Consider the following 27,463-nt stretch of genomic DNA (forward strand, 5'->3'; position numbering starts at 1 on the left):
GCAATGCAAGGAAATCAGGAGGCTGATGCAATAATAGAGGAAAGAAGATGGAGGCTTCACATTGCACATAACAGTACAATGTGATCAAATTCTAAATGTGTTTTAACATTTCACCTCAGAACTTGTGAATAAATGGGAAGGAGGAAATCAAGGATAGCACCAAGGTTTTCGACTTGGTCAGTTGGAAGAATGGTGTCATTTATTGAGATGGAAACACTTTGTATATTCTACTTAATGTATTCTTATCTTACTTTTCCTCCTCACTTCCCAAGATTTGGGGCTGTCTTGTCCATGTGTTATCCACAATACCTAGTACATTGCTTCTTTTTTTAATTAGTACAGAGTAATTGCAACCTACTTTCATGAATTAAATTGATTTTAGATGTTCCATCAACCCCAAAATGGAGACAGCTATAAGAACAAGGAAGAGTGTTTTCCGTATATTGCTGCTTGTAACATAAAGCAGCTTTGGCTTGTTGGCTTCCCTTTAATACTGCGGGATGTCTGCCTCCATAAATCCTTCATACTGCTAACCTTCAACATTTCTGTCTTCTTTAGGTTTTTAGCTTATAATCTGAATCTAGCAAAGGCAGATTAGTTGACATTTTTTCCTTTCTCCTTTTACATTTTACATGAATAAAGCAGAAGGCAATAATTTTACACCAAGTAGAAGAGAGAGGGGTGAGTAGGTCTTTATGTGATACTAACCAAAATCCAAGTACTAGCACATTTCCTCAGGAGGGGCAAAGAACCTGGGGAAGGGAAGTAAGTGACTATCACAGAAACCACCTTTCCTAATTTTTGCTTTTAGTAAATGAGATCTTGGTTGCCAATTCCTTTTGATCCTAGCTATATGGTTTTCCCAGTTTGCTATTTGGTTTTTCATCCATAGATATTTACTTGATTAGGGTAAATCTCTCAAGTACCATTATTAATATTTGGATCTGCCCTGTATTTCTTTGTCCTTCATTTGATCTGCACCAGTCCTGATGCTGCATGTTGAGCTATTTTGATAGTGATATCTATTTGGAAGGACTCAGTGAACATTTTTTGCATTTGACTAAAAACAGATTGTGGGTGGCTATCTTTCTTAAATTGTTCTGGTGTTTTCTTTCCCTGAAGGAAAAAAAAATCAGTTTAGAACTTATTAAAACTAAATATTTGGCTGTTAGGAGCTCTTTTAGGGTTGCCAATTATAATTCTTTTCTACTAAAAAAATAAACAACAATGGGTGGATTTAAAAGAACAGGTTAAAAAATTTAAGTTTGGGATTGTAGGGCTGTTAAACTACTCACTTTTCTTGTACGTCTGTTTCATCATTTTATCTGTAAGTGATAGAGTATTTTGATAATGTAGACCATTATTTAAGTAGTGAAGAGAGAAAACATCTCCAGAAATAAGTTGTCTGCAAAAGGTAAGTGTTGTGAGTGGAAAAATTTCTGTTTTTTCCTAGTGTCCATTCCTTGCTTTCACAATTTTGTGATTAAAAACTATTTGTGATTTCATTTTTTTTTGCCGAATCAACAGTGATTTATTATTTATTTATTGTCGCTCATAGTAACATCTTTTATTAAAAGTTATTATTTTTATTATTTTTAAAATTTTTTAAATTTTAATACACATTTATTTGCTATATCCTTTCTTATTATTAGTATATAATGTATTATTTGTTTCATGTGATTCATCAGTTGTACACAATTCACAGCGCTCACCATAGCACATACCCTCCCCAATGTCCATCACCCAGCCACCCTATTCCTCCCACCCCCCTCCGGCCCCTGGGTGGCTCAGTCACTAAGTGTCTGCCTTTGGCTCAGGTCATGACCCCAGGGTTCTGGGATCCAGCCTTGCTCAGCACAGAGCATGCTTCTCCCTCTCCCACTCCCCCTGCTTGTGTTCACTTTCTCGCTGTATCTCTCTCTGTCAAATAAATATTTGTGATTTTAGACAAGAATAAATCTTGGCATGACAAATTTGGGTGGATCTAGAGGATATAATGCTAAATGAAATAAGTCAGTCAGAGAAAGACAAATACCGTATGATTTCACTTATTATGGAATTTAAGAAACAAAACCAAGAAAAAAAAAAGCAGACTCTTAAATATAGAGAAGAAACTGGTATTTATCAGAGGGAAGGTGGGGGGGATTAAGAGTATCCTTACTGCTTCCGGGCAAGATGGCGGAGGAGTAGGAGACCTGGATTTCGTCTGGTCTCAGGAATTCAGCTGAAGAGGGATCAAACCATTCTGAACACCTACAAACTCAACAGGAGATCGAAGAGGAGAGTAGCAACAACTCTCTGAACAGAGAAGCGACCACTTACTGGAAGGTAGGACATGTGGAGAAGTGAATCTGAGGCGAAATTCAGGAGCATAGACGGCGGGGGAGGGGGCCTCCGTCGGCCGCTTCTGGCAAGTGATAGAGCCGTGGAGCACAAAATCGGAACTTTTAGAAGTCGGCTCCGCGGAGGGACGTCGCTCCAGTGGCTAAGCGGGGATGGAACCCTCGCGGGACAGTGTGGTCTCAGGACCCTCGGGGTCACAGAAAGACCGGGGGTGCCTGAGTGCGGCAGAGCTCCTGGGTATCGGAGCGGGGGAGCCGGCTGCAGAGACGGAGCCGAGGCGCAGGCTCTCAGCTCGGGGTTGCCATAGACTGTGACCCACGGCCCAGTCGGGCCACTGCTCCTCCAGCAGGGACCCAACAAGCAGCAGAGCCAGGGAGACTCCCCTTCCTCCCCCCCGGAGGAGCAGCGCGGGAGTGCACCGCAGGTATCTGCTGGGTTTGGAGACTCCACGCGGGGTCGGGTGCCAGAGATAGAAACGCTTGGTCACAGGCCGGGTGAGCAGGGAGTGCGGCCGGAGACCGGGGACACGGGAGTGACTGGCTGCTTTTCTCTGAGGGCGCACTGAGGAGCGGAGCCCCGAGTTCTTGCCTCCTCTGGGGTGGAGATTGGGAGGCCACCATTTTCACTGTCGTCCTCCAAAGCCGGCCGGAAAGCTTGCAGGGAACAAAAGCTCCTAAGAGCAAACCCGAGCAGCTTGCTTAGCTGGGACCCACAAGGGCGGGGCAAGTCCACCTCTGGCAAAGACATTTGGGAACCCCGGCAACAGGCCCCTCCCCCAGAAGATCAGCACGAACAGCCAGCAAGCCAAGACCAAGTTTACCAATCAAGGAGAATGGGAGAACTGCAGCGCTAGGGGAATACTGCACATAGAATTCATGGCTTTTTTTTTACCGTGATTCATTAGTTTTTCAAAGTTAATTTTTTAACTGTTTTTTTAATTTCTCTTTTTCCCTTTTTCAACCAACATCTTATCAATCCCTTTTTTAAAAAAAACATTCTTTATTTTTCATTTTTAGAGTCATATTTTATCCCTTCATAGTAGTTACCCTTATTTTTGGCATGTATATATAAGTTGTTCTCTCTTTAAAATTTTGAGATACAGTTTCTTCTAACAGATCAAAATATACCCTAAATCACTAGTGTATGGCTTTGTTCTAGTCTCCTGCCTGATCACATTCTCTCCCTTTTTTTTTTTAATCTTCTTTCTTTTTTCAAACAACTTCTTATCGTATCAATTCCTTTTATAAAATCTTTTATAATTTTCATCTTTACAGTCATCTTCCATCCCTTCATTGTATCAACCCTTATTTTGTACATATATGTCTTTCTTCCTTTAAAATTTTAGGAGGCACTTTCTTCTAACAGACCAAAATACGCCCAGAATCTAGTGTGTGGCACTGATCTATGCACTAGCCTGATCATATTTGATCATATTTGTTTTTTTTTTTTGTATTCTGTTTTTGTTTTTAATCTTTTTCTTTTTGTTTTTTTTTTCTTTCTTTTTTTTCTCTTTCTTCTTTCTTTCTTTGCCTTTCTTTCCCCCTGGTTTCAGGTCTTTTCTGATTTGTATAGAGTATATTTGCTGGGGACATTGTTAACCTGTTAGCATTTTGTTCTCTCATTCATCTCTTCTCCTCTGGACAAAATGACAAGACGAAAAAAATCACCTCAGCAAAAAGAACAAGAGATAGTACCGTCAGCCAGGGACCTACTCAATACGGATATTACTACGATGTCGGACCTAGAATTCAGAATCATGACTTTAAAGATACTAGCTGGGCTTGAAAAAAGCGTGGAAGTTATTAGAGAAACCCTTTCTGGAGAAATAAAAGAACTAAGATCTAACCAAGTCGAAATCAAAAAGGCTATTAATGAGGTGCAATCAAAACTGGGGGCACTAACTGCTAGGATAAATGAGGCAGAAGAGAGAATCAGTGATATAGAAGACCAAATGATGGAAAATAAAGAGGCTGAGAAAAAGAGAGAGAGACAACTACAGGATCATGAGGGTAGAATTCGAGAGATAAGCGATACGATAAGATGAAACAACATTAGAATAATTGGGATCCCAGAAGAAGAAGAAAGAGAGAGAGGGGCAGAAGGTATATTGGAGCAAATTATAGCAGAGAACTTCCCTAATGTGAGGAAGGAAACAGGCATCAAAATCCAGGAGGCACAGAGAACCCCTCTCAAAATCAATAAAAATAGGTCAACACCCCGACATCTAATAGTAAAACTTACAAGTCTCAGAGACAGAGAAAATCCTGAAAGCAGCTCGGGAGAAGAGATATGTAACCTACAATGGTAGAAATATTAGATTGGCAACAGACCTATCCACAGAGACCTGGCAGGCCAGAAAGGACTGGCATGATATCTTCAGAGCACTAAACGAGATGCAGCCAAGAATACTATATCCAGCTAGGCTCTCACTGAAAATTGAAGGAGAGATAAAAAGCTTCCAGGACAAACAAAACTAAAGGAATTTGCAAACATGAAACCAGCCCTCCAAGAAATATTGAAAGGGGTCCTCTAAGCAAAGAGAGAGCCTAAAAGTAGCACAGATCAGAAAGGAACAGAGACAATATACAGTGACAGTCACCTTACAGGCAATACAATGGCACTAAATTCATACCTTTCAGTAGTGACCCTGAATGTAAATGGGCTAAATGCCCCAATCAAAAGACACAGGCTATCAGATTGGATTAAAAAACAAGACCCATCAATATGCTGTCTGCAAGAGACTCATTTTAGACCCAAAGACACCCCCAGATTAAAAGTGAGGGGGTGGAAAACCATTTACCATGCTAACGGACACCAAAAGAAAGCTGGGGTGGCAATCCTTATATCACACAAATTAGATTTTAAACCAAAGACTGTAATAAGAGATGAGGAAGGACACTATATCCTACTTAAAGGGTCTATCCAACAAGAAGATCTAGCAATTGTAAATATCTATGCCCTGAACATGGGAGCAGCCAATTATATAAGGCAATTAATAACAAAAGCGGAGAAACACATTGACAGCAATACAATAATAGTGCGGGACTTTAACACCCCCCTGACTGAAATGGACAGATCATCTAAGCAAAAGATCAACAAGGAAATAAAGACCTTAAATTACACACTGGACCAAATGGACTTCACAGACATATTCAGAGCATTCCATCCCAAACCAACGGAATACACATTCTTCTCTAGTGCCCATGGAACATTCTCCAGAATTGATCACATCCTAGGTCACAAATCAGGTCTCACCTGGTACCAAAAGATTGGGATTATTCCCTGCATATTTTCAGACCACAGTGCTTTGAAACTAGAACTCAATCACAAGAGGAAAGTCGGAAAGAACTCAAATACATGGAGGCTAAAGAGCATCCTACTAAGGAATGAATGGGTCAACCAGGAAATTAAAGAAGAATTAAAAAAAATTCATGGAAACCAATGAAAATGAAAACACAACTGTTCAAAATCTTTGGGATACAGCAAAGGCAGTCCTGAGAGGAAAGTATATAGCAACACAAGCCTTTCTCAAGAAACAAGAAAGGTCTCAAATACACAACCTAACCCTACCCCTAAAGGAGCTGGAGAAAGAACAGCAAATAAAGCCTAAACCCAGCAGGAGAAGAGAAATAATAAAGATCAGAGCAGAAATCAATGAAATAGAAACCAAAAGAACAGTAGAACAGATCAACGAAACTAGGAGCTGGTTCTTTGAAAGAATTAATAAGATTGATAAACCCCTGGCCAGACCTATCAAAAAGAAAAGAGAAATGACCCAAATCAACAAAATCATGAATGAAAGAGGAGAGATCACAACCAACACCAAAGTGATACAAACAATTATAAGAACATATTATGAGCAACTCTATGCCAGCAAATTAGATAACCTGGAAGAAATGGGTGCATTCCTAGAGATGTATCAACTACCAAAATTGAACCAGGAAGAAATAGAAAACCTGAACAGACCTATAACCACTAAGGAAATTGAAGCAGTCATCAAAAATCTCCCAACAAAGAAAAGCCCGGGGCCAGATGGCTTCCCAGGGGAATTCTATCAGACATTTAAAGAATAATTAATACCTGTTCTTCTGAAACTGTTCCAAAAAATAGAAATGGAAGGAAAACTTCCAAACTCATTTTATGAGGCCAGCATTACCTTGATTCCCAAACCAGACAAAGACCCCATCAAAAAGGAGAATTACAGACCAATATCCTTGATGAACATGGATGCAAAAATTCTCACCAAAATACTAGCCAATAGGGTCCAACAGCACGTTAACAGGATTATTCACCATGACCAAGTGGGATTTATCCCTGGGCTGCAAGGCTGGTTCAACATCCACAAATCAATCAATGTGATACAATACATTAACAAAGGAAAGAACAAGAATCATATGATCCTCTCAATAGATGCAGAAAAAGCATTTGATAAAGTACAGCATCCTTTCTTGATCAAAACTCTTCAGAGTACAGGGATAGAGGGTACCTACCTCAATATCATAAAAGCCATCTATGAAAAACCTACAGTGAATATCATTCTCAATGGGGAAAAGCTGAGAGCTTTCCCCCTAAGGTCAGGAACACGGCAGGGATGTCCAGTATCACCACTGCTATTCAACATAGTATTAGAAGTCCTAGCCACAGCAATCAGACAACAAAAAGAAATCAAAGGCATCCAAATCGGCAATGAGGAAGTCAAACTCTCACTCTTTGCAGATGATATGATACTGTATGTGGAAAACCCAAAAGACTCCACCCCAAAACTGCTAGAACTCATCCAGGAATTAAGTAAAGTAGCAGGATATAAAATCAATGCACAGAAATCAGTGGCATTCCTATACACCAACAACAAGAGAGAGGAGAGAGAAATTAAGGAGTCGATCCCATTTACAATTGCACCCAAAACCATAAGATACTTAGGAATAAATTTAACCAAAGAGGCAAAGGATCTGTACTCAGAAATTATAAAATAGTCATGAAAGAAATTGAAGAAGACACAAAGAAATGGAAAAACGTTCCATGCTCATGGATTGGAAGAACAAACATTGTGAAGATGTCAATGCTACCTAGAGCAATCTACACATTCAATGCAATCCCCATCCAAATACCATCCCCTTTTTTCAAAGAAATGGAACAAATTATCCTAAAATTTGTATGGAACCAGAAGAGACCCCGAATAGCCAGAGGAATATTGAAAAAGAAAAGCAAAGCTGGTGGCATCACAATTCCATACTTCCAGCTCTATTACAAAGCTGTCATCATCAAGACAGTATGGTACTGGCACAAAAACAGACACAGATCAATGGAACAGAATCGAGAGCCCAGAAATGGACCCTCAACCCTATGGTCACCTCCTCTTTGACAAAGCAGGAAGGAATGTCCAATGGAAAAAAGACAGTCTCTTCAACAAATGGTGTTGGGAAAATTGGACAGCCACATGCAGAAGAATGAAACTGGACCGTTTCCTTACACCACACACAAAAATAGACTCCAAATGGTTGAAAGACCTAAATGTGAGACAGGAGTCCATCCAAATCCTAAAGGAGAACACAGGTAGCAACCTCTTTGACCTCAGCCGCAGCAACTTCTTCCTAGAAACATCGCCAAAAGCAAGGGAAGCAAGGGCAAAAATGAACTATAGGGATTTCATCAAGATAAAAAGCTTTTGCACAGCGAAAGAAACAGTCCACAAAACCAAAAGACATCCGACAGAATGGGAGAAAATATTTACAAATGACATATCAGATAAAGGGTAGTATCCAAAGTCTATAAAGAACTTATCAAACTCAACACCCAAAGAACAAATAATCCAATCGAGAAATGGGCAGAAGACATGAACAGACATTTTTCCAAAGAAGACATCCAAATGGCCAACAGACACATGAAAAAGTGCTCAATGTCGCTTGGCATCAGGGAAATCCAAATCAAAACCTCAATGAGATACCACCTGCACACCAGTCAGAATGGCTAAAATTAACAAGTCAGGAAACGACAGATGGTGGAGGGGATGTGGAGAAAGGGGAACCCTCCTACACTGTTGGTGGGAATGCAAGCTGGTGCAGCCACTCTGGAAAACAGTATGGAGGTTCCTCAAACAGTTGAAAATAGAGCTACCATACGATCCAGCAATTGCACTATTGGGTATTTACCACAAAGACACAAATGTAGGGATCCGAAGGGGCACGTGCACCCCAATGTTTATGGAAGCAATGTCCATAATAGCCAAACTGTGGAAAGAGCCAAGATGTCCATCGACAGATGAATGGATAAAGATGTGGTATATATACACAATGGGATATTGTGCAGCCATCAAAAGGAATGAGATCTTGCCATTTGCAACGACGTGGATGGAACTGGAGGGTGTTATGCTGAGTGAAGTAAGCCAATCAGAGAAAGACATGTATCATATGACCTCACTGATATGAGGAATTCTTAATCTCAGGAAACAAACTGAGTGTTACTGAGTGGTGGGGGGTGGGAGGGATGGGGTGGCTGGGTGATCGACATTGGGGAGGGTATGTACTATGGTGAGCGCTGTGAATTGTGCAATATTGTTGAATATCAGATCTGTACTTCTGAAACAAATAATGCAAGATATGTGAAGAAAAAAGAAAAAGAAGAAGATAGCAGGAGGAGAAGAATGAAGGGGAGTAAGTCGGAGGGAGAGACGAACCATGAGAGACGATGGAGTCTGAAAAATAAACTGAGGGTTCTAGAGGGGAGGGGGTTGGGGGGATGGGTTAACCTGGTGATGGGCACGTTCTGCGTGGAGCACTGGGTGTTATGCACAAACAATGAATCATGGAACACTACATCAAGAACTAATGATGTAATGTATGGTGATTAACATAACAATTAAAAATTTTTAAAAAGTATACTTACTGTGGTGAGCACTGAGTAATGTATAGCATGTTGAATGAACCATATTGTACACCTGAAATTAATATAACACTGTACTTTAATTATACTGGAATTTAAAAAAAACAAAGTGAAAAGAGATCTTGGTATGACAAATATTAGAATAAAGGCAGTTCACCTTTGCTTTTCTTTTTCAGTATTCCTCTGGCTATTCGGGGTCTCTTTTGGTTCCATACAAATTTAATTTAGGATTTGGATGGACTCCTGTCTCACAAATATTAGAATAAAGGCAGTTCACCTTTATTGAGTATTTTACGATGTATCAAATACCATTTAAGCACTTAGTATGTTTTAACAAGTTTCATAAAATCCCAATGAACCAGTAGGGTTATCACTTCCCTTTTACTGATGAGAGAACTGAGAGAGAACTTTCTCAAGATTATACAGGTATAAATGATGGAGCTAGAAATCAGTGGCTTTTTGGCTTAATAGCCTTCACTCCTCACTTTGAGCTTATTTAGTAACGTGAGTTTCTGAAGGATTATGCCTTTAGATAACTTCTATGCCTATATCTATGCCTTTAAGTACTTCTAAAATAATAAATGGTTTAGTGGGAATTAATAGATTGTATATAATGTCAGAATAAAGGATTTTGTGTAGATCTCTAAAATATTTAAAGTTGTTCCCAAAGCTCGCTGTGCATAAGAATCACTTGAAGAGTTTGTGAGAAAAAAAAAAAAATCCAGACTCCTTCCAGACTACATGAATTTGAATCACTGGGAGCAGGACTTAAGTATATCTGTCTTTCTAGCCCAGCATGAGGCAGACATTTATGCACCAGTGGTATATAGTATGTAATAAAATAGACTAAAAGAAAAACAATAGGTGATGAGGATGAGTAATTATGGTGGCTAACATTTGTAGAGTACTGTTGTATTATTTAATCCTTATAACAAATAACCTTGTAAATTAAGTTGGTATTATTATCTCCAGTTTGTAGATGGGGAAACTAAATCTTAAAGTAGTCCAGTTAACATGGCCAAAGTCACACAGGTAATAAACACATGATAGACCTAGAATTTGAAAACAGATCTGCCAGACTACAGGACCTAGAACATCCCATAGTTAACCTATTAAATTATAGTAGATTATAGATCAGAGAGAACTAAATCCTCAATATGAATTGTTATTATAGGTTTTTTTTTTTGCTTAAAAAAGAAGGTATAAAAAGAATTTATAAAATTTAGTGTTTGTATGCCATCTCCTTTTTATCCATTTTCTGTTAATGATAGTAGATCATCATAGTTGGTGAATTCCCTAAGAGCCAGTTTCACTTTTAAAAATTTGGTTAGTGCATATATGTAACTGTAACTGAGATTTGTATTGAGGCTCAGATGTTTATATCTCCTCCTACTTCTCTGATACTTCTGTTTAATATTTTCTCTGATTCTATTTTTCCTACATACTCCTTAAATATTGACATTCCAGAGTTTCCATCATGAGGCTTTTCTTTGTTCACATTATCCCTCATTTCAGATAAACTTAATCCACTCTTAAGACTCTTGCAAAGACTTTAAAAAATATGGTTTTATAACACATAACATGAAATCTATCATCTTAATCATTTTTAAGTATATAGTTCAGTAAAGTATATACACATTGTTGTGAAACATCTCCAGAATGTTTTCATCTTGCCAAACTGAAACTCTATACCCATTAATCTACAACTTTCCCATTTTCCCTCCTCCCCACTCCTGATAACTACCATTCTACTGTTTCTATGAATTTCACTATTCTAGGGACTTCCTATGAGTAGAATCATAGGGTATTTTTCATTTTTTGACATTTGACATTTTTTGGCTTATTTCACTTATAATGTCCTCAAGATTTATCCATGTTATAGCCTGTGATGGTATTTCCTTCTTTTTTAAAGCTGAATACTATTCCATTGTATGTATATACTACATTTTCTTTATCCATTGCTGTTGATGGGCATTTGGGTTGCTTCTACTTCTCTGCTATTGTGAATTGTGGTGCTGTGAATATTGGTATACAAACATCTCTTAGAGACCCTGCTTTCAATGATTTTGGATACATACCCAGAAGTGAGACTGTTGGATCCTTTGGTAGTTCTGTTTTTTCCAAATACCTTTTTTTTTTCCTAAGAAAGAACAACATGGGGGTAGAGAGGGGCAGAGGGAGAGGGAGAGAGAGAATCTTAAGCAGGCTCCACACCCAGTGCGGAGCCTGACATCGCACTCGATCTCATGACCCTGAGATCATGAACTGAACCAAAATCAAATCAGACGTTTAACTGACTGAGCCACCAGGCACCCCTTTCCAAATACTTTTAAAGTAGATGACTCATGGCTCCAAACTCGGTATCTTGAACTCACACATTTTCGATTCTTAACAGTCTGTTGGACATCTCTGTATGAATGTCCCATACTTCAAAATCATCAACATGCCTAAAACTGAAGGCCTCAGATCCTGTCTTCACCAGCCTGTCCCTTTGCTCATGTTTTTGGGTTCATGGCATACATTCATTTATTCATTCATGTGTTCAGTATATGTTAACTCACACAGCCTAGGGATGAGGCACTGTTGGTGTTGAGGACACATCAGTGAACAAACTAAAGTCATTTGGGTCTCACATTCTAGTGAGGGAAGACAGATAACAAACAGGGAGACAAATAAATAGGTAGAGTGTCATGCATAGCTAGAGGAGTTCACTTTTTAGATAGGATGGCTAGGGAAGGTCTCTCTGAAATGACCTTTGAGTAGAAACCTTACTGAAGTGCGGGAGTGAGATATGTGGATATCTGAAAGAAGAGCATTGCAGGCAGAAGGAAGAATAAGTATAAGGGGTTTAATGTGGGAGCATATTTCACTTGTTCAAGAAATTGTAAGGAAATCAGCGACTAGAGTTAGTGAACCTCAGGGATAGTGGAAGAAGATGATGTCAGAGAAGGAGCTGGAGCCAACTAACGTAGTCTTTAAGGTCAGAATGAGGTCTTTGACCTTTACTCTGATGTTATGGGAAGGCATTAGAGTAGGGAAAGGGTTTTGACTTGACATTTGTAAGTATCATGCTGGCTTCTGTGTGAACAGGCAGTAAGCAAGTGGGGCAAAGATAGAAGCAGGGAGACCAGTTTGGAGACTATTGAAATACCAATCCAGAGGAGAGATGATGGTTTAGGCTAGGGTGGTAATAGAAAAGATTAGTCAGATTCTACATTTTGGAGGTAGAATAAAGAATTTCTCATAGGTCAGATGTGGAATGTAAGAGAAAGGAATTGAGGATGAGTATATGATTTTTGACTTGAGCTATGGAGTCTATAGAATTGCTTGCCAGTTGTGATGATTGGGAGGACTGGAGCAGGAACTGCCTATACAGTCATCCAAGCAGAAGCCTGGGCATCATTCTCAACAATTTTCTTTTCAATTCGTATTTCACAGTGCTGACCAAATGATGTTCCTTCCTGAAGGGCAAATTTCAGTTGCAGCAGTTGCCTGCCCATTATCTTCAGGTTAAGTAAAACTTTTAATGACTGTATTTATACTGCTTCTCATAATCTAACTCTTGCTTACCTTTCCAACTAGCTCCTCATTGCTTCCTGACCCAAACCTTTGCTGAAGCCACACAGAACTACTTTCCACTTCCTGAACAGACTTACCACCCCCCCCAATTTTTTTTTTCCCTTCTCCCTGACTGCTCTTACTCAGCTTTTTACCCCAGAAGAGCCTTGCTTTAACACTTGGTTCAAATATCACCCCTTCTTCCCAGCTTTTTTTCCTGGCATTCAAATTACTTCTTCTCTTTTGCCTTCATATAGTATCTTATATATTCCTCTCTTGAAGGTTATAATAAATGGAAGGAAGAGTCATCAGCTTTTCAGTCATACAATAGAGTACTTGAAGAGGGCTTAGAAAAGGGTCATCATAGTGATTAACGTATTTGGAAAGTAAGAATTTGAAAGAACATTTAGAATAATTTAAATATAGTAGATTATTGGAAACAGTCTGTTACAGATACTTACAGAAAATCAAATAATTATTTATGAAAAAGAAAAAAAAGATTTTCCTTTCTGGCCCAGAAAGAAAGAAATCTATCAACTAATAATATATATGATTTTATATATATATAAAATGGTGTTAAGCATCTTTTTGAGGCCTCATTGGCTTTCCACCATAATTTCATTGTCTTTCTTTAGAACTCTACAATTTAGTGTGGACACTTAAATCTACTACTTTTTTTCTCTGGCCTTTTACTTGCATAGCTGAGAACGTTCCATTCCAAAATGGAATGTCCCCCAGTTCCTGGCACAGAGCTTCTAAAATCCTTATAATTTCTTAAGTGATAAGAATCTAGTGGTATCTTTTGTTCTAATATTTGGTTTTTGACCTTGGTTCCTGTTGTAGAACTCCTAAATCCCTTGGAATATCCTGGGTGATAGGAGTGTTTTTTGTTCTATTGAGGAGACTTTTGGCTCCTGGATAGCTTCAGGATGGGGGCTGATCACCAGAAAGACCAAACCATGATTAGAAGCTTGGAGCTATCATTCCTACCCCCATCCTCCAGGAGGGGGAGAAGGACTAGAGATTGAATTAGTGATTGTTCATGCCTATGTACTGAAGCCTCCATAAAAATCCCAATAATATAGGTTGGGAAGCTTCCAGGTTGGTGAATACATGAAGATGTGGGGAGGGAGAGTGTGCCCAGAGAGAGCATGGAAGCTCAGCATGCCTTCCCACGTGCCTTTCTCCAGGTGTCTCTTCTATGTGGCTCTTCCTGAGTTATATCCTTTTATAATAAGCCAGTAATCTAATAAGTAAAATGTTTTCCTGAGTTCTTTGAGCCACTCTAGCAAATTAATTGAATTGAAGAGAGGGTTGTGGGAACCCCTGATTTATAGCCAGTAGGTCAGAAGCACAGGTAACAGCCTGGATTTGTACTTAGCATCTGAAGGGGGAGTAAGCTTGTGGGACTGAGTCCTTAACTTGTGGGATCTAATGCTGTCTCTAGGTAGATCGTGTCAGAATTGAGTTAAATTGTAGGACACCTAGCTGGTGTTGCAGAATTGCTTGATGCATAGAAAACCCACACATCTGGTGTCAGTTGAAATAGTGTTGTTTGTAGTAGAGTATTGAGAGTAGAGTAGACACACAGGATAGTGTTTCATCCTCATATAAGGTAAAAGGTGAAAAATCCACAAATGATGGCTGTAGAATGATGGGCTCTTCCAGAACTTCTCATTGGCTCTACTCAGGGTAAAAACATGAGGAGGGGATGATTTTGTGAATTTAGCATGGACACTTAAATCTGCTACTTTTGTTGTTTCCTCAGTACCCAGAATAGTTCCAGGTGAGTAACTAAATATTTGTTGGGTGGGTTAATGTTGGAATGAATGAGTGAAATATTTGGATGAATGAATGAGATGTATGAGTGCTATGTAAGTACAACAAAATGGGAAATCATTGAGACTTTTAAAGCAAACCAAGAAACAGACTCTTACCTATAGAGAAAAAACTGCTGGTTACCAGAGGGGAGGTAGGTGGGGGATGGCTTAAATAGGTGATGGGGATTAAGGAGGGCACTTGTGATGAGCACTGGGTGATGTAAGTGTTAAATCACTAAATTGTACACTGAAGCTGATACTACACTGTATATTAACTAACTGGAATTAAATAAAAATTTGAAAAAAAGAAAAATCATTGAGAAAAAGGTGGTGTGAGTCAAATTTTCTTGAAGAAAATGATTCACATCTGGGTCTTCATTTCCATTAGGCAACAGTAGACATTCCTTCCTTCATGATCCATTTGTCTTTCACATTACAATTAGTTGTTTCTGTAACTGCCTGTCCTGGGAGGAACATGTCTTGTCATTTTTGTTTTCCCTCTGGTCCTAAAACACTGTGTTCAGTGAATAAAAGAATGAATGAATTTGAAATGCTGGAAAAGAGAATGTTCTGTATAAAGGATGAGAGTATGATTGGATGAGAGAAAGTCTGGGTTTGTTGGAAGAATTCACTTGATGGCAAGATCAGAGCTGTGAATGCTAAAATACTAGTACTTTGTGGGTCCGAAGTTTATTTTTTAGGCATTTTGAAATTATTTGACTCTGGCATGCCATAGAGTAATAATTTCAAATTGAATAAGAGTATACTAATTTAGAAAGTATTTTTCTATATTTTAAGTATTTTTAGGAGATGGAAAAAGTGGTTAATAGACACAACAAAGCAAGTATTACTGGGGCATCTGGGTGGCTCATTTAAGTGTCTAACTCTTGATTTTGGCTGGGGTCATGATCTCAGGGTCTTGAGATCAAGCTGTGCATCAGGCTCTGTGCAGGGGGTGGAGCCTGCTTAAGATTTTCTGTCTCCCTCTCCCTCTCCCCCTCCGGAAAAAAAAAACCCAGTATTACAATAATTATTATTTTCCTAGTTTCACAGGCTTCCCAAACATGTGGGATATGTAGAGTTGCCTATATTTTTAATTCTATCAACTAATAATATATATGATTTTATATATATATATATATATATATATAATGAAAGTGTGTTTATCATTTCTATTTTCATAAAATTCTAAATACTGTCTTTTTCTATTTGTTTATAAATTCTTATAACTTAAATGTATTAAGTATTTAGTTTTACTGATCTGTAATCAGTAATTTGGAAATTGGCCAGGTGAGGAGACTGCTAATAAGAATAAAGCTGATGATATGGGGCACCTAGGTGGCTCAGTTGGTTAAGTATCTGCCTTCAGCTCAGGTCATGATCCTGGAGTTCTGGGATTGAGTCCCACTTTGGGCTCTCTGCTCAGTGGGGAGTCTACTCTCTCTCCCTCTCCCTCCCCCTGCCCCCACTTATGCTCTCTTTCTCACTCACTCTCTCAAATAAATAAAAATCTAAAAAGAATAAAGCTAATCATAATGCTTTGATATAATCATTGAAGCATCACTGAAGAAATGTCTGGAAAAATGGTCTGTTATTAACTAATCTGTATTATACTGAGAGTAATGAGTATTATACTGCTATTCCTATTTTTATACTTTCACACTATTTCAAGAGTTAGTGTACTTTATTTCCCATGTATTTCTTAGCCTTTTATAATTTAATTTTTAGTAAAACTTAAAAAAATATGTCTAATAATCTCTTAGGCCTCATATTATTAGACTATTCTCACATTTTTCAGTTTTGTCTAATCCTTCCTTGTAATACCTTCTTTGCCCCTTCTATGACATATTCCTGGTCTTTCCCTCATATATAATCCTTCTACTTTTATTGTTTTGTTTTTGTCTTTAGCTTTCTCTCCTCTAATTCTTAAATGTATGAATTCCCCAAGACTCTATCTCTGTCTCAACTTCTCTTCACCAAAGAAGAAGGCTTATTAGGGGGGAGGGAATTAAAATATTTTTAGGGCTGCTTTTATTTGCCTTTAAACATGTATTGTTTTACTTAACCTGGCTCTGAATTTTTAAATTACTTTTTGTCTCCATTTGGATATTACCTGAACTGCTTATAGTAAAATTAATTGTTTAATATATTTTTGTCCTTGCTAGAAGGCAAGCTGTGTTACATCCATTAGTATATCTTCATTGCCTAGCCCAGAGCTTGGTATATAGGTGGCAATTAATTCATACTTGTTAAGTAAACAAATGATATCCTACTGTCACTTTGAAGTTAACATGTTCAAAATTGAACTCATCTGAAATTTTCCTTTGCTTCTATACCTACTCATTGTTCAGTGTTCAGATCAAATGCCATCTTTTCTGAAACTTTCCTTAATCTTCACAAAAATCTCTCTCCCTATTCTATATTCCTTTAGCAAATTATACTTTTATTGTACTTTCATTCTGGATTACATTTTACATATTTATGTACAAAATAGGTTGAGGTCAGGGACTTTCTACCCCAAAACAAATACATTATTTAACATGATCTAAGGTCTTAGAAAAGGAAAGTGGAGGTGTGTCACTGTTCCTTCCGCATAGCATTGCCTTCTACCCCATCTTGCTACTTTTCCCTTATCCTTCAGTCTTTTTTTTTTTTTTAAGATTTATTTATTTATTTGAGAGCGATAGCGAGGGAGAGAGAGAATATGTGTGCACGTGCACGAGCAGGGGGAGGGGCTGACGGAGAGGATCTTTAAGCAGACTCCTGCTGAGCATGGAGCCCTTCATGGGGCTTGACCTCACAACCCTGAGATCATGACCTGAGCCAAAACCGAGAGTCGGATGGTAACCGACTGAGCCACCCAGGTAACCCCGCTTATCCTTCAGTCTTAATTGAGACCTTATTTCATCTAGGAAGCTTTCTGAGCCTTGGTCAGGTGTTGACTGTGTGGCTTTTGTTTTTGTATTTGTTTTTTAAAGATTTATTTATTTTTTCTTTAGAGAGAGAGAGTGTGGGGAGGGGCAGAGGGAGATGGGCAGAGAGAATCCTCAAGCCGACTCCCTGCTGAGCACAGAGTCCAACCTGGGGCTCGATCCCAGGACCCAAGATCATGACCTGAGCTAAAATCAAGAGTTGGTTGCTCAACCGACTCAGCCACCTAGGCACCTCTGTTTTTGTATTTTTTTGTACTCCTCTAGCATCATTAATTTAACAAATAAGTATTGAGTGCTGTTTAGTGCCTGTGTTGTGCTAGGCAACTGGGATAAAGTAAAGAACAAAATTGTTATTATCTTGTCTGTCACATAGCCTACACCCTACAGAGAAAAGCAGACATAAAACAAATAATCACCAAATAAGTAATTAACAATTACTATGAAGGAAAAGCACAGAGTTCTATGTGAGAGTAAGCCTATGTAGATGGGGGGGGTTGATTAAGAATTCTTTGAAAAAGTATATCTAACAAATTTCAGTTATGATGATTAAGATTTAGCCAGACAAGAAATGGGGAAAAGGCATTTCAAACAAACATAGTATCTTCAAAAGACCTAAGAAATAGAAGAACTTGATGCCTTTGAGGAACAAAAAGACAGGCCCATTTTGGCTGAGGAGATAGTATTATCTCATTATACAGATGAGGAAACTGAGGCTCAAAGAGGTTCAGTGAGTATAGAACATACTAAGGTCATAAAATTAATAAGTGGGAAAGTCTGGATTCAAATCTTGGACTTTGTAAATCCTTAGTATTCTTTCCATTATACCTTGGCATTCCCGAGTGAAAATTTGAACAAAGTCCCTCCAAACTCTGGTATTTTGTTTCTTTTCCAACACCATAGAAAATTCTTTCACTATTTTCTATTTTTTAGCAAAGGAGATATTTGTATGTGGAGCTGTTGATGTCAAAACAAAAGGGATAATTGATCTGGCAGTAGGCAGAGATACTTCCATTGAATATGTGGCTTTGAAAACCCATTTTAGCATTTGTTTGACTCAAAGGATTTATGAGCCCCCAGAGTTGTTAGGGTTCTGTGGAATCCACTGCCTATATTAATCTGTGGATATCTTTGGTTTTTGCCAGTGGAGCATTACAACTCTCAAAATTCATAGCAAGCATCTTACATTCTGCTTTATTTCCATTTAACAGAATAACATTGTAAACTTGGCCCACTTCTGGCAAATATTTAAGTTAATGTTTCACAAAATACACAAACTCCTTTTGGGAATTGATTTCTAGGCAGCTGATAAAGCATTGAAGTGGTACCTTTCTTTTTTTTTTCTTTTTCATTTTGATGTGGACTTGGCTGGGCAAGGGGAGGGAAGAAGTTGTTATAGTGCAGAGGCAAATTTGGAAAGGCAAAGTTTTTTCCTCCAGAGAATCTTTGTTACCCTGCAGTGAACTGCCTACAATCCAGGATGTTGCAGCCTGCTTGTTTAGTAGCCTGCAAAAATGTCCATATCATGTCAGGTCTGTGCTATGTTCTAAGTAACTGGTGACTTGTTAGCTTAGAGACCAACTTGAGGATTGTTTTATATAAGGAAACTTCCCCCGTGATACTGCTGCCTCCTTTTGTAACCTGGTACAATCGTGGTATTGTGTTTATCAAAGAATTCTTGCCTCTATGTTTTTTCCTTCTAAATGTTCTTTTTACTAAGAATAATAATTATAACATGAAAGGATGAATTTATTTCCTGAGCTCATTTTTAAATTCTTATTGGAATTTTTCATTTGTGATTTTATATCTCGCTCCTCTCAATCTGAAGAAGGAAATAAGTTAAAACTATTATTTTAAGGTACTGCTTTTACTTGTTCTGACATTCTTAAACATTGGTTTTTGTGGGTGTTTTGCTTGAATGAAGACTGTGGAATTAAGCCCTTTATGACTCAAGATTTGGGGGTATTAAAAGCCAAATGCATGTTTTTTTGTTTGTTTTGCTTTTTTTTTTTAGTTTCCCAAAATACGGTTTTATTATAGTAAATAGAGAAACATTTTAGAGAATATTTTGTGTTATTAAGGAAACATTTAATATTTTGTTTAAATTTTATATTATTTTAAAAGCTTTTATTTATCTGACAGAGAGACCAAGAGAGCACAAGCAGGGGGAGCAGTAGAAGGAGAGGCAGAAGCAGGCTTACCGCGAAGCAGGGTGGGGCTTGATCCCAGAACCCTGGGATCATGACCTGAGCCGAAGGCAGACACTTAACCATATGAGCCACCCAGGCGCCCCCTAAATTTTATTTTTCAAAGTATACTTATTTCCCTGTACAGTGTTCTCCACCCCACACCTCCCTGAGCATTTTTCTGTTTTGTTTTTTTTTTTTAAATGGTCTTCTCTGTTTTTTGTTTGCAGGCAGCTATCAATGGTGTAATACCCCAGGAAAATGGCATTCTACAAAGGTATGTTATAAAGTGCCTGATGGTAGGATGAGAATTTAGCCAAGCAAAAAAAAGACAATTGTTAATTTTTTTGTTTAACTTTTTGATAGAGCATTTGCTCTTTGGTGTAGAAGCTCTATTAGTTACTGTTCTTTCAGACAATTTTATTATATCAGTTTCCTAAAGTTTCCAGCTTTTAACTGTATAAGATTATTTCAAAATGAGTGATACTATTTTTAATGGTGGTTTTATTTTATTTTTAAAAAAGCTTTTCAAGGGCATCTTCTAATTCATAAAATGGAAGGAACTGAATCCCTGTAGCTCTAGAGCATGGTTATTATCTACCTATCCAGGCTTTATCTTTAGCCTTACTACATTGTTTTTTTATTCACTTTTGGTTTCTAAATTAAGTATATGATAATTTGGAACAATTTGAATAAGTCCTTAATTGATGAAACTTCCCAAAGCACTGAACTGTTTCACCTGAAGAATGCATTGTTAACATGTGGAATGGTCTTCATGGTTTTGTGTCATTGCCGGAGGGTAAAATTGGAAGATGATACCAAGAGAACTATAAATTACAAAATAATTCCTTAAATTAGAAATAACTTTTCATAAGTTTTCTTTCCTTAAAATTGGAGACTGGTTTGGATTAAAAGAGGACACTATAGAGGTAAAACCATTCCCACTTCCAAGTGTAATTACTTGATTTTTCCCCCCTCTCAGTTCAAACTTTGGCTTGAATTTTGGTGGCTAGGATTTCTAAGTCACTGAAGAATGATCTGCTAAGTGCAGATGAGGCAAACAGAAAGAGCAGAACTAGGACTGAGGTTGTTTTGGAGAGGAAGAAAAGTGCTATTGCAAAACCATCAAAAAATTCACCATGAACTGCAAAATGTGCTATACCTTATAGGAAACTGTGTATATTTAGAAAGGAAGCAAATTCTGTTTGGTACTTGTACTACCCTTAGTAATTAATAGACCTGTTCCCCACCTTTTTTAAAAAACTGTCAGAAAAAATTTCATCCAGAGTAAATGTGACTGATTTCCAGGGTCTGTACCAATTTTTTTTTGTTGTTGTTGTTGTTGTTCAAAAGCATTCAGTTTTATTGAAACCCTTGTCTAGAAAGCAAACCAGGTGATTATAGGAACTTCCTTTATGATCATTTTTTTTCTTGGTTTAGAAAGTTTTAGACTTCTAAATATGGTTCCAGTTTTATTCTTGAGTAAATGTTATTCCACTTTCTGTTCCAAAATTTTTGCTTGTTAAACCCTTGTGGATTCAGCTTCTGGGTTCTGAGTACATATTGGATACATCTTAAAATTAACAGTATTTTGCTGTGGGTGAACTCTAGAAATTTCCTCATCCCTGGAAACATCCCATCTCTCCTGTCACTAATGATACTTTTTGCTTAATATTTTATAAGTAGAGATTCAGCACTAAATTGATTTCTAAAACTATAAAATTTGGAGTTTAACATTCATCAGAGTAGGTTTTTGTTTTGTTTGCTTGTTTAATTAAAGGAATGAATCATATGTGCATAGAAGAAAATCGGTTGTATCTAGCAATAGTCTTCAATTCTCTCCCTTCCTAACTTGTTATTTAGGTTTGAAATCACTGTGGACTTGACATAACTGAAAATTCCTCTTGTGTGTCTCCTAACCAGAGGAAAATGAAAGAGGGCTCTTTGTTGCTTTCTCATTGGCTTAACACTGAAAGTGGAAGACTTAATAGTACGAATGGTATATGTAGGTAGTTAAAAGGATTTTTGTTTTGTATGTTTGACTTTTGTAGTGTAGTCTGTGAATGCAGCTGACTCTTAATTTGTCATTTCATACTTCGACAGAGGAAAGCACTACCAAAAAGATTTTTTAATATGAATTATTTTTGGACGGAGAAGAGCCCAACCCATGTACTTTATAGCTTTTCTTGAAATCAGATTTTTGTGTGAATTCAAAAGTGGGAATATGGTTTTTAATGTTCCCATAAAGTTCAAAGCAAAGAAACTAACAGTTTTTAAATGCTTAAGGCACTGTGCTAGGTAATTGATATATTTTTCATCATTTATTACTTACTATAACCCTTAAGAGATTCATATTTCATAGTGAGGAAACTTAAGGTTAGAGAGTTTACATAGATTTGTCCAAGCTCACAAGTGTAGTACGTGGTGAAATCTGTATTGTCTCATTTTAAAAGCCATGCATTTTTTGATACCACTCTGCCCTATTCAAGGTCAGCAAACTAGTCATGTCATACCTTTTTTTAAAAGATTTTTTTCCTTTGGGTAAAAAAGTTGGAATTTAATACATGTGTATAAGATCTTTCTCCCATAGCTTTATTTTACAGTTACTATTTTAGTTGTAAGCAAGTAAAGGCAGATATTATTATCCCTCATTTTACAGGTAGAGAGAATAAGGCATGAAGTGACTTGGCCCAGATGATACAGCATGATGTTGATGGAGTCAGGATGTAAGCAAGTCTTCTGCCTCATCCTCCAAGGCTTATTTCACTAGACATACTGCTAATACAACATTTTATATACTGTGTGACTTATGCTGTCATAAATGTAAGCCATTCAGTCATAGAACGTCAAATGTGTGCATGTTTATTTACTACATCTTGGTATAATATTTTATTTATTTAGCATATTGTCCAGAGCCTTTTTAAACATTATTTCTGGAGACAGTTATTGTTAGAAGGAAGTGCTAATGAATTACTTGTGTTAGTAGAAAGCACGTGCTATATTTTCTAAAAATTTTATGAATCAGTAGTATAATTTTCTTCATTGACTAAGTGGATAGTGTTTGTCAACTCATATTTATTTTTTTGACCCAGACAGTCTGTATGTTTCTTTGTCCAATTGTTTAATTCATTGAGGGAACCTAGAGAAGACTAGGCATTTTTTTTCTAGTTATTCGCTATTAGGTTTTCAGAATATATAAATGCTGAGGTTTTTGATACAGATAATATCCATTTTGGTCAATTAGTTTCTATTTATTGTCTTTTCTGATGCTCATTTAAGATCTGATTTTTTTCTAAAGACAAATTTATCTTTAAAACACATAAGTGTTTTTGTTTTGTTTTTGTACCTAGAAATTTTACCTTGGGATGGATTTTTAAAAATTGAAATAAACATGTACAGAGTTTCTGTTTGCTTTGTTCATTGCCTTCCAATGACGTGTGGTTTGTAGAGCAAAGTTGACTGAGGATAAATACACTCCTTTAGTTGATGTTTAAATCTAAAATAGATTTCTCCATAGAGTTTCCCTTGCCAGTGTCTATTTTTTTTTAATTATTGATTAATTAGAAAAGAATAGTGAATAGATCAGATTATAGAATGATATCTTCATAGATGAAAAGTCTTAAAAATACTTTTTTTTTTAGTCAACAATTTTGGATGTGTTTGTACTCTATGGATACCATTGAACATTAGTCAAAATTGATAGGATCATTAACTGGTAGTCTCTTTTTTTTTTGGATTGTAAATTCATTATTTTTTATTGATCTTGAAATAAAATAATTATAGCCAATAAGAAAATTCTCAAGTGAAAACTTTCTAAAAGATTCTCTTGGGTTGACAACACCAAATAGCCTGCTATGATTAGAAATGTTAAACTGTCTCCTAGAGTTAGGGTTTGGTAAAGAAAAAAAAGGCACACTAGGGTGTTTCAAACACAGGGAATTTCATATAGGGAATCAGTTCCAGAGATGTGGAGCAGGTTGAAAGAGCAAAAAGGGAATACTGAGACAATTCAGATATAATGATGTCAGGAAACAGCTGGGCCAGCAGGCCCAGCTGTGGGTGGGGTGGTCTGCTGTGCTTGAGGAAAGGTGCATAGGGCAAGAGCAGATTTACAGCTGCAGCATCCTCTGAGTAGGGTGGGCACAACCCAGACTGTGTGGACTGGGTCCAGGGTATTGCAGGAAGCCTGCTCTAGAACAGGTCTGTCTGGGAGAGCCCCCCTGCTAACCACTAAAGGGCACAAAGTCACTTCTAGTATTAGAAGAAAAAAGGAAAGTTATTGGGAGAGATTGAGGTTAACAGGACTTTGAAGCCCACAGGAAGGGCCCTAGCAACTTGACCCTAGACATAAGAGAAAGAAGTCCTGCTCAGCTGATACTAGTACCTCTGCAGGCTGCAGAGGCTTGTTTTGAAGTATTGAAAGATGCTAGAAGCTAACACCAGTGGCTGATGCTAAAACAAAGTGGGTGTCATTGTTACAGTAATGTCACTGCTAGGTCACTGGTGTTAAGATCAAGGTGCAAAATTGTAAGAAGAAAATTTTGTGTGTGTCTGTGCACACACTTCTGTGCTGCTACATTTTTGTTACTGTTACTGGTCATGAGGCCATGATTAATATTTACCAGTTTCTTCTTCCGCTCTTTATATTCCCTCTGCCAGCAACTCAGATAGTCAAGTTTCTTTAGTTGGTGGGACATCTCAAACATTCATTCTTAAACAGTCAGAATCCTCAGTGAACCAGCCTTTTTTAAATTGGTTGTAGTTTTCCACTAACTCATAATTGGACATGCCCCAGAAAATAGTCCATTGTATAACAGCAACCCAGTTTTTTCTTGGTAATCAGGACCTCCCACCTCACTTCGTATTCCCTTATTTTGCTAGTTGATTAAGTAATGTGAAGAGTAGAAAATGGCCAAGTGGCATTCTCAGGTTCTAATTCTAAGAAAAGTATTGTGGAAACATTACATACTTGGGAACCATGACCTCTGAACCACCAGAGCCCAAAGTAGCAGGAAGCAAAAATTCTGTTAAGTTATTAGGAGTAATAAAAGGAACCACTACTGACACTTAATTCTCATACCCATGTTTTCTGGCAGTATGAGAAATATCACTGTGTTTTGGTCACTGATATAAAGCATATACTACATCCTTTAAGGTGGAGACGCAAGTTTTGAGTATGTTGTCTCCTAACAGTCTTCAGCAGGACAATTCACTGTTCTGACAACTAGGTGCTTCTGGCTAACAGTATATACGAATGATACTAGCACTACACTTCTTTTGCTGTGAAATTAGTTCCTTGATTAGAACCAGTGTTGTGTTTGAAGCCTTAGATCAATAAGGCGTTCCCTCAGTACATGAATGGTGGTGCTGGCAGAAGTATTGCTTTCAGGGAAGTCAATTTTATATCCAGAAAAGTATCTTTTTAAGGGAGAACATATTGTTCCCTCCTCCATGATAGAAATGATCCATTACCAGATCCCCAAGGAATGATGCCATATTGGGGACTCAGTATTAGTCTCTGTTGCTTGCAGTTTAGACACTTGGTAGTTTCCCTAGCCAGATTCAGACTTGGTAAGGGGGAATTGATGTTGTATCTGTGTCTAACCTCCACTCCTATTGGCATGGCCACATTATATATTAATGCAATTAATATATAATTAATATAAGCTGACTTACATCAATAGAACAATGTCGTCTTATGCACATTGAGAGCCTCTTTTTCCAGTGGATAGCCTGTAGGCAACATCCCCTGCAGAAACATATATTCACATTTTGTGTCCTTTCTGAAAGTTCCGTTTTCATATCTTTTCCCCAGATTCCCTTGTCACCTAATTTTTCTTTTATTTTTTCCAAGTCCTGATCGGCTGGCCAACCTATTGTCTGTTGTCCATGGTTCAAATAGATTTGTACCTCAGGCAATCTCTTTCTAAATGAAAGTCAACCTGTGGTACAATCCCAAGTTCTCCCCACTAGGGGGCTTTTCTTTCACTACTGTCTTCCTGGGATATCTTTGGGGGCTGTAATGCTTTAGCAGTTTGTTTTTGGTTGGTATGAGCATGTATATTATATAAACATCTTTTCCTTTCCCAGTCCAAATCTTTTCTTCCTCATTTAACTTAGTTATCTCTTATTATCGATGGGAAGTGCAAGGTATAGCAACTGGCCTTTTACCCTGATTGCTTCTGATCACTGGACCCCAGAAACCTCACCAAGGTGGCAGGCCCCTGCATTTTTGTGGCACGTATCTTCTACTCTCTATCATACTTATGTCTTATCAAAGCACCCAAGTACTTACTACTCTTCTCTTCAGGATCGATTCACATTGTTATCAATGTAATGTTGTTTTATGGAATGTCTAAGTCATCAAGATCTCTCCAGACTAGATTGTTATGCTCAAGAACAGGAGAGTTGACATAATCCTCTGAAAAAGACAGTGAAGGTATATTGTTTACCTTGCTGGGTAAAAGTAATATGCTTGTCTTGCTGTTTGCAAATTAATATAGAGAAAAAAGTATATGCAAGATCAGTTACTTCCTGTTACTAACCCTTCCTACATAGTAACCCTAACTCCACGGATCAGGAAGTCAATATAGAATGTCTGCTGGTTACTGAGTATGTCTCTTTCGGTTATGCATTCAGAATCTGGAGAAGAAATTGCAGGGTAGGTTGACAGATTGTTTGAACATGGTATGTGTGGATTTGGGCCCAAACTTCATTTACCACCATAGTCTTCCACTCTTATATCCCCAGGAATTAATATCAGTTTAGAGTTAGCATCTAGTAATCCCCTAAAATTTTAAGATACTTTCCTTTTATCAGTACACAAACAACCTAGTAAATGGCTGCAGGCCTCTTAGGAAAAGTCTTAAAGGAAAATTCCCAATGCATATGTGTGGCTCTGTTGCATTGTCTTTGTGGGGATCAGGGACTTTATGTCTCTGAAACAACTTGTGTTTGGAAACTGAGAGTGACTATGACTGTCCATTGTGTTATGGACATTAGGTTTTAGGCTATCAGGTCTAGGGTTTCTAATGTTTTTAGATCAAGTAATATTTTAGTCAGTTGACTTTTAATTTGGTTCCTTAGAAATAATCATGTTCTGGGGTGCCTGGGTAGCTCAGTTGGTTAAGCATCCAACTCTTAATTTCAGCTCAGATTGTGATCTCAGAATCATGAGATTGAGCCCTTTGTGGGGCTGGGCATGGAGACTGCTTAGGATTCTCTCTCTCCCTCTCTCTCTGTCCCTCTCCCCCACCATGCTTGCTTTCTGTCTCAAAGAAGAAAAATAATAATTATGTTCAGTTAAACACTTCTAAAGATCTCTGCAGGTTGAAATCTTCTGATTGCCACTTCTTATCTATGCTGTCCATTAACATAATTGCTCCTACCTTTTTCTTACTAAATTCTGCCATTTGACCTGAGCACTTTGGGATCTCATGCCCATTAAGGAAACTTACTCAGTGGTGTCATCTCATCATGTCATTCCCAACCCATGGAAGACAGCCACTACAGTTTTTCAAGAATGCAGACCTCCCCCAACTCTTACTAATGTATTTCTTAATACTTTAGTGCAATGTCCTCTGGGACCTCATGGATGATGTAGTAGGAGGATGTATGTATGTTCAGATTGTTCATGGTAAATCCCCTCGAGCATTCTTATTTTTCTAAGCATCTGGATTTCTTCTACATTTTGCCAGGAAAGTTTGGGCATTTCATCCTCATTAAATGTAGACTCCTTTGGGACTTA

General features: G+C 37.7%; 1 protein-coding gene across 3 annotated transcripts in view; it reads left to right on the plus strand.

Annotated features, from left to right (window-relative positions):
* Positions 1-27,463, plus strand: part of FAF1 (Fas associated factor 1) — a 489,058-nt gene that overhangs the window by 135,949 nt on the left and 325,646 nt on the right. For 2 of the 3 annotated variants that reach the window (XM_028106760.2, XM_028106761.2), the window contains exon 3: positions 19,947-19,993. In XM_028106760.2, coding sequence (XP_027962561.1) covers positions 19,947-19,993 — 47 coding nt within the window. Of the gene's footprint in view, positions 1-12,660; positions 12,732-19,946; positions 19,994-27,463 lie in introns of all 3 variants that reach the window. The other variant, XM_028106762.2, reaches the window with a different exon arrangement.

The sequence above is a fragment of the Eumetopias jubatus genome, unplaced genomic scaffold (genome assembly GCF_037043125.1).
Source record: "Eumetopias jubatus isolate StellerSeaLion01/CBP00866 unplaced genomic scaffold, mEumJub1_p1.0 scaffold_4, whole genome shotgun sequence".
In the NCBI taxonomy this organism is placed as follows: Eukaryota; Metazoa; Chordata; class Mammalia; order Carnivora; family Otariidae; genus Eumetopias; species Eumetopias jubatus.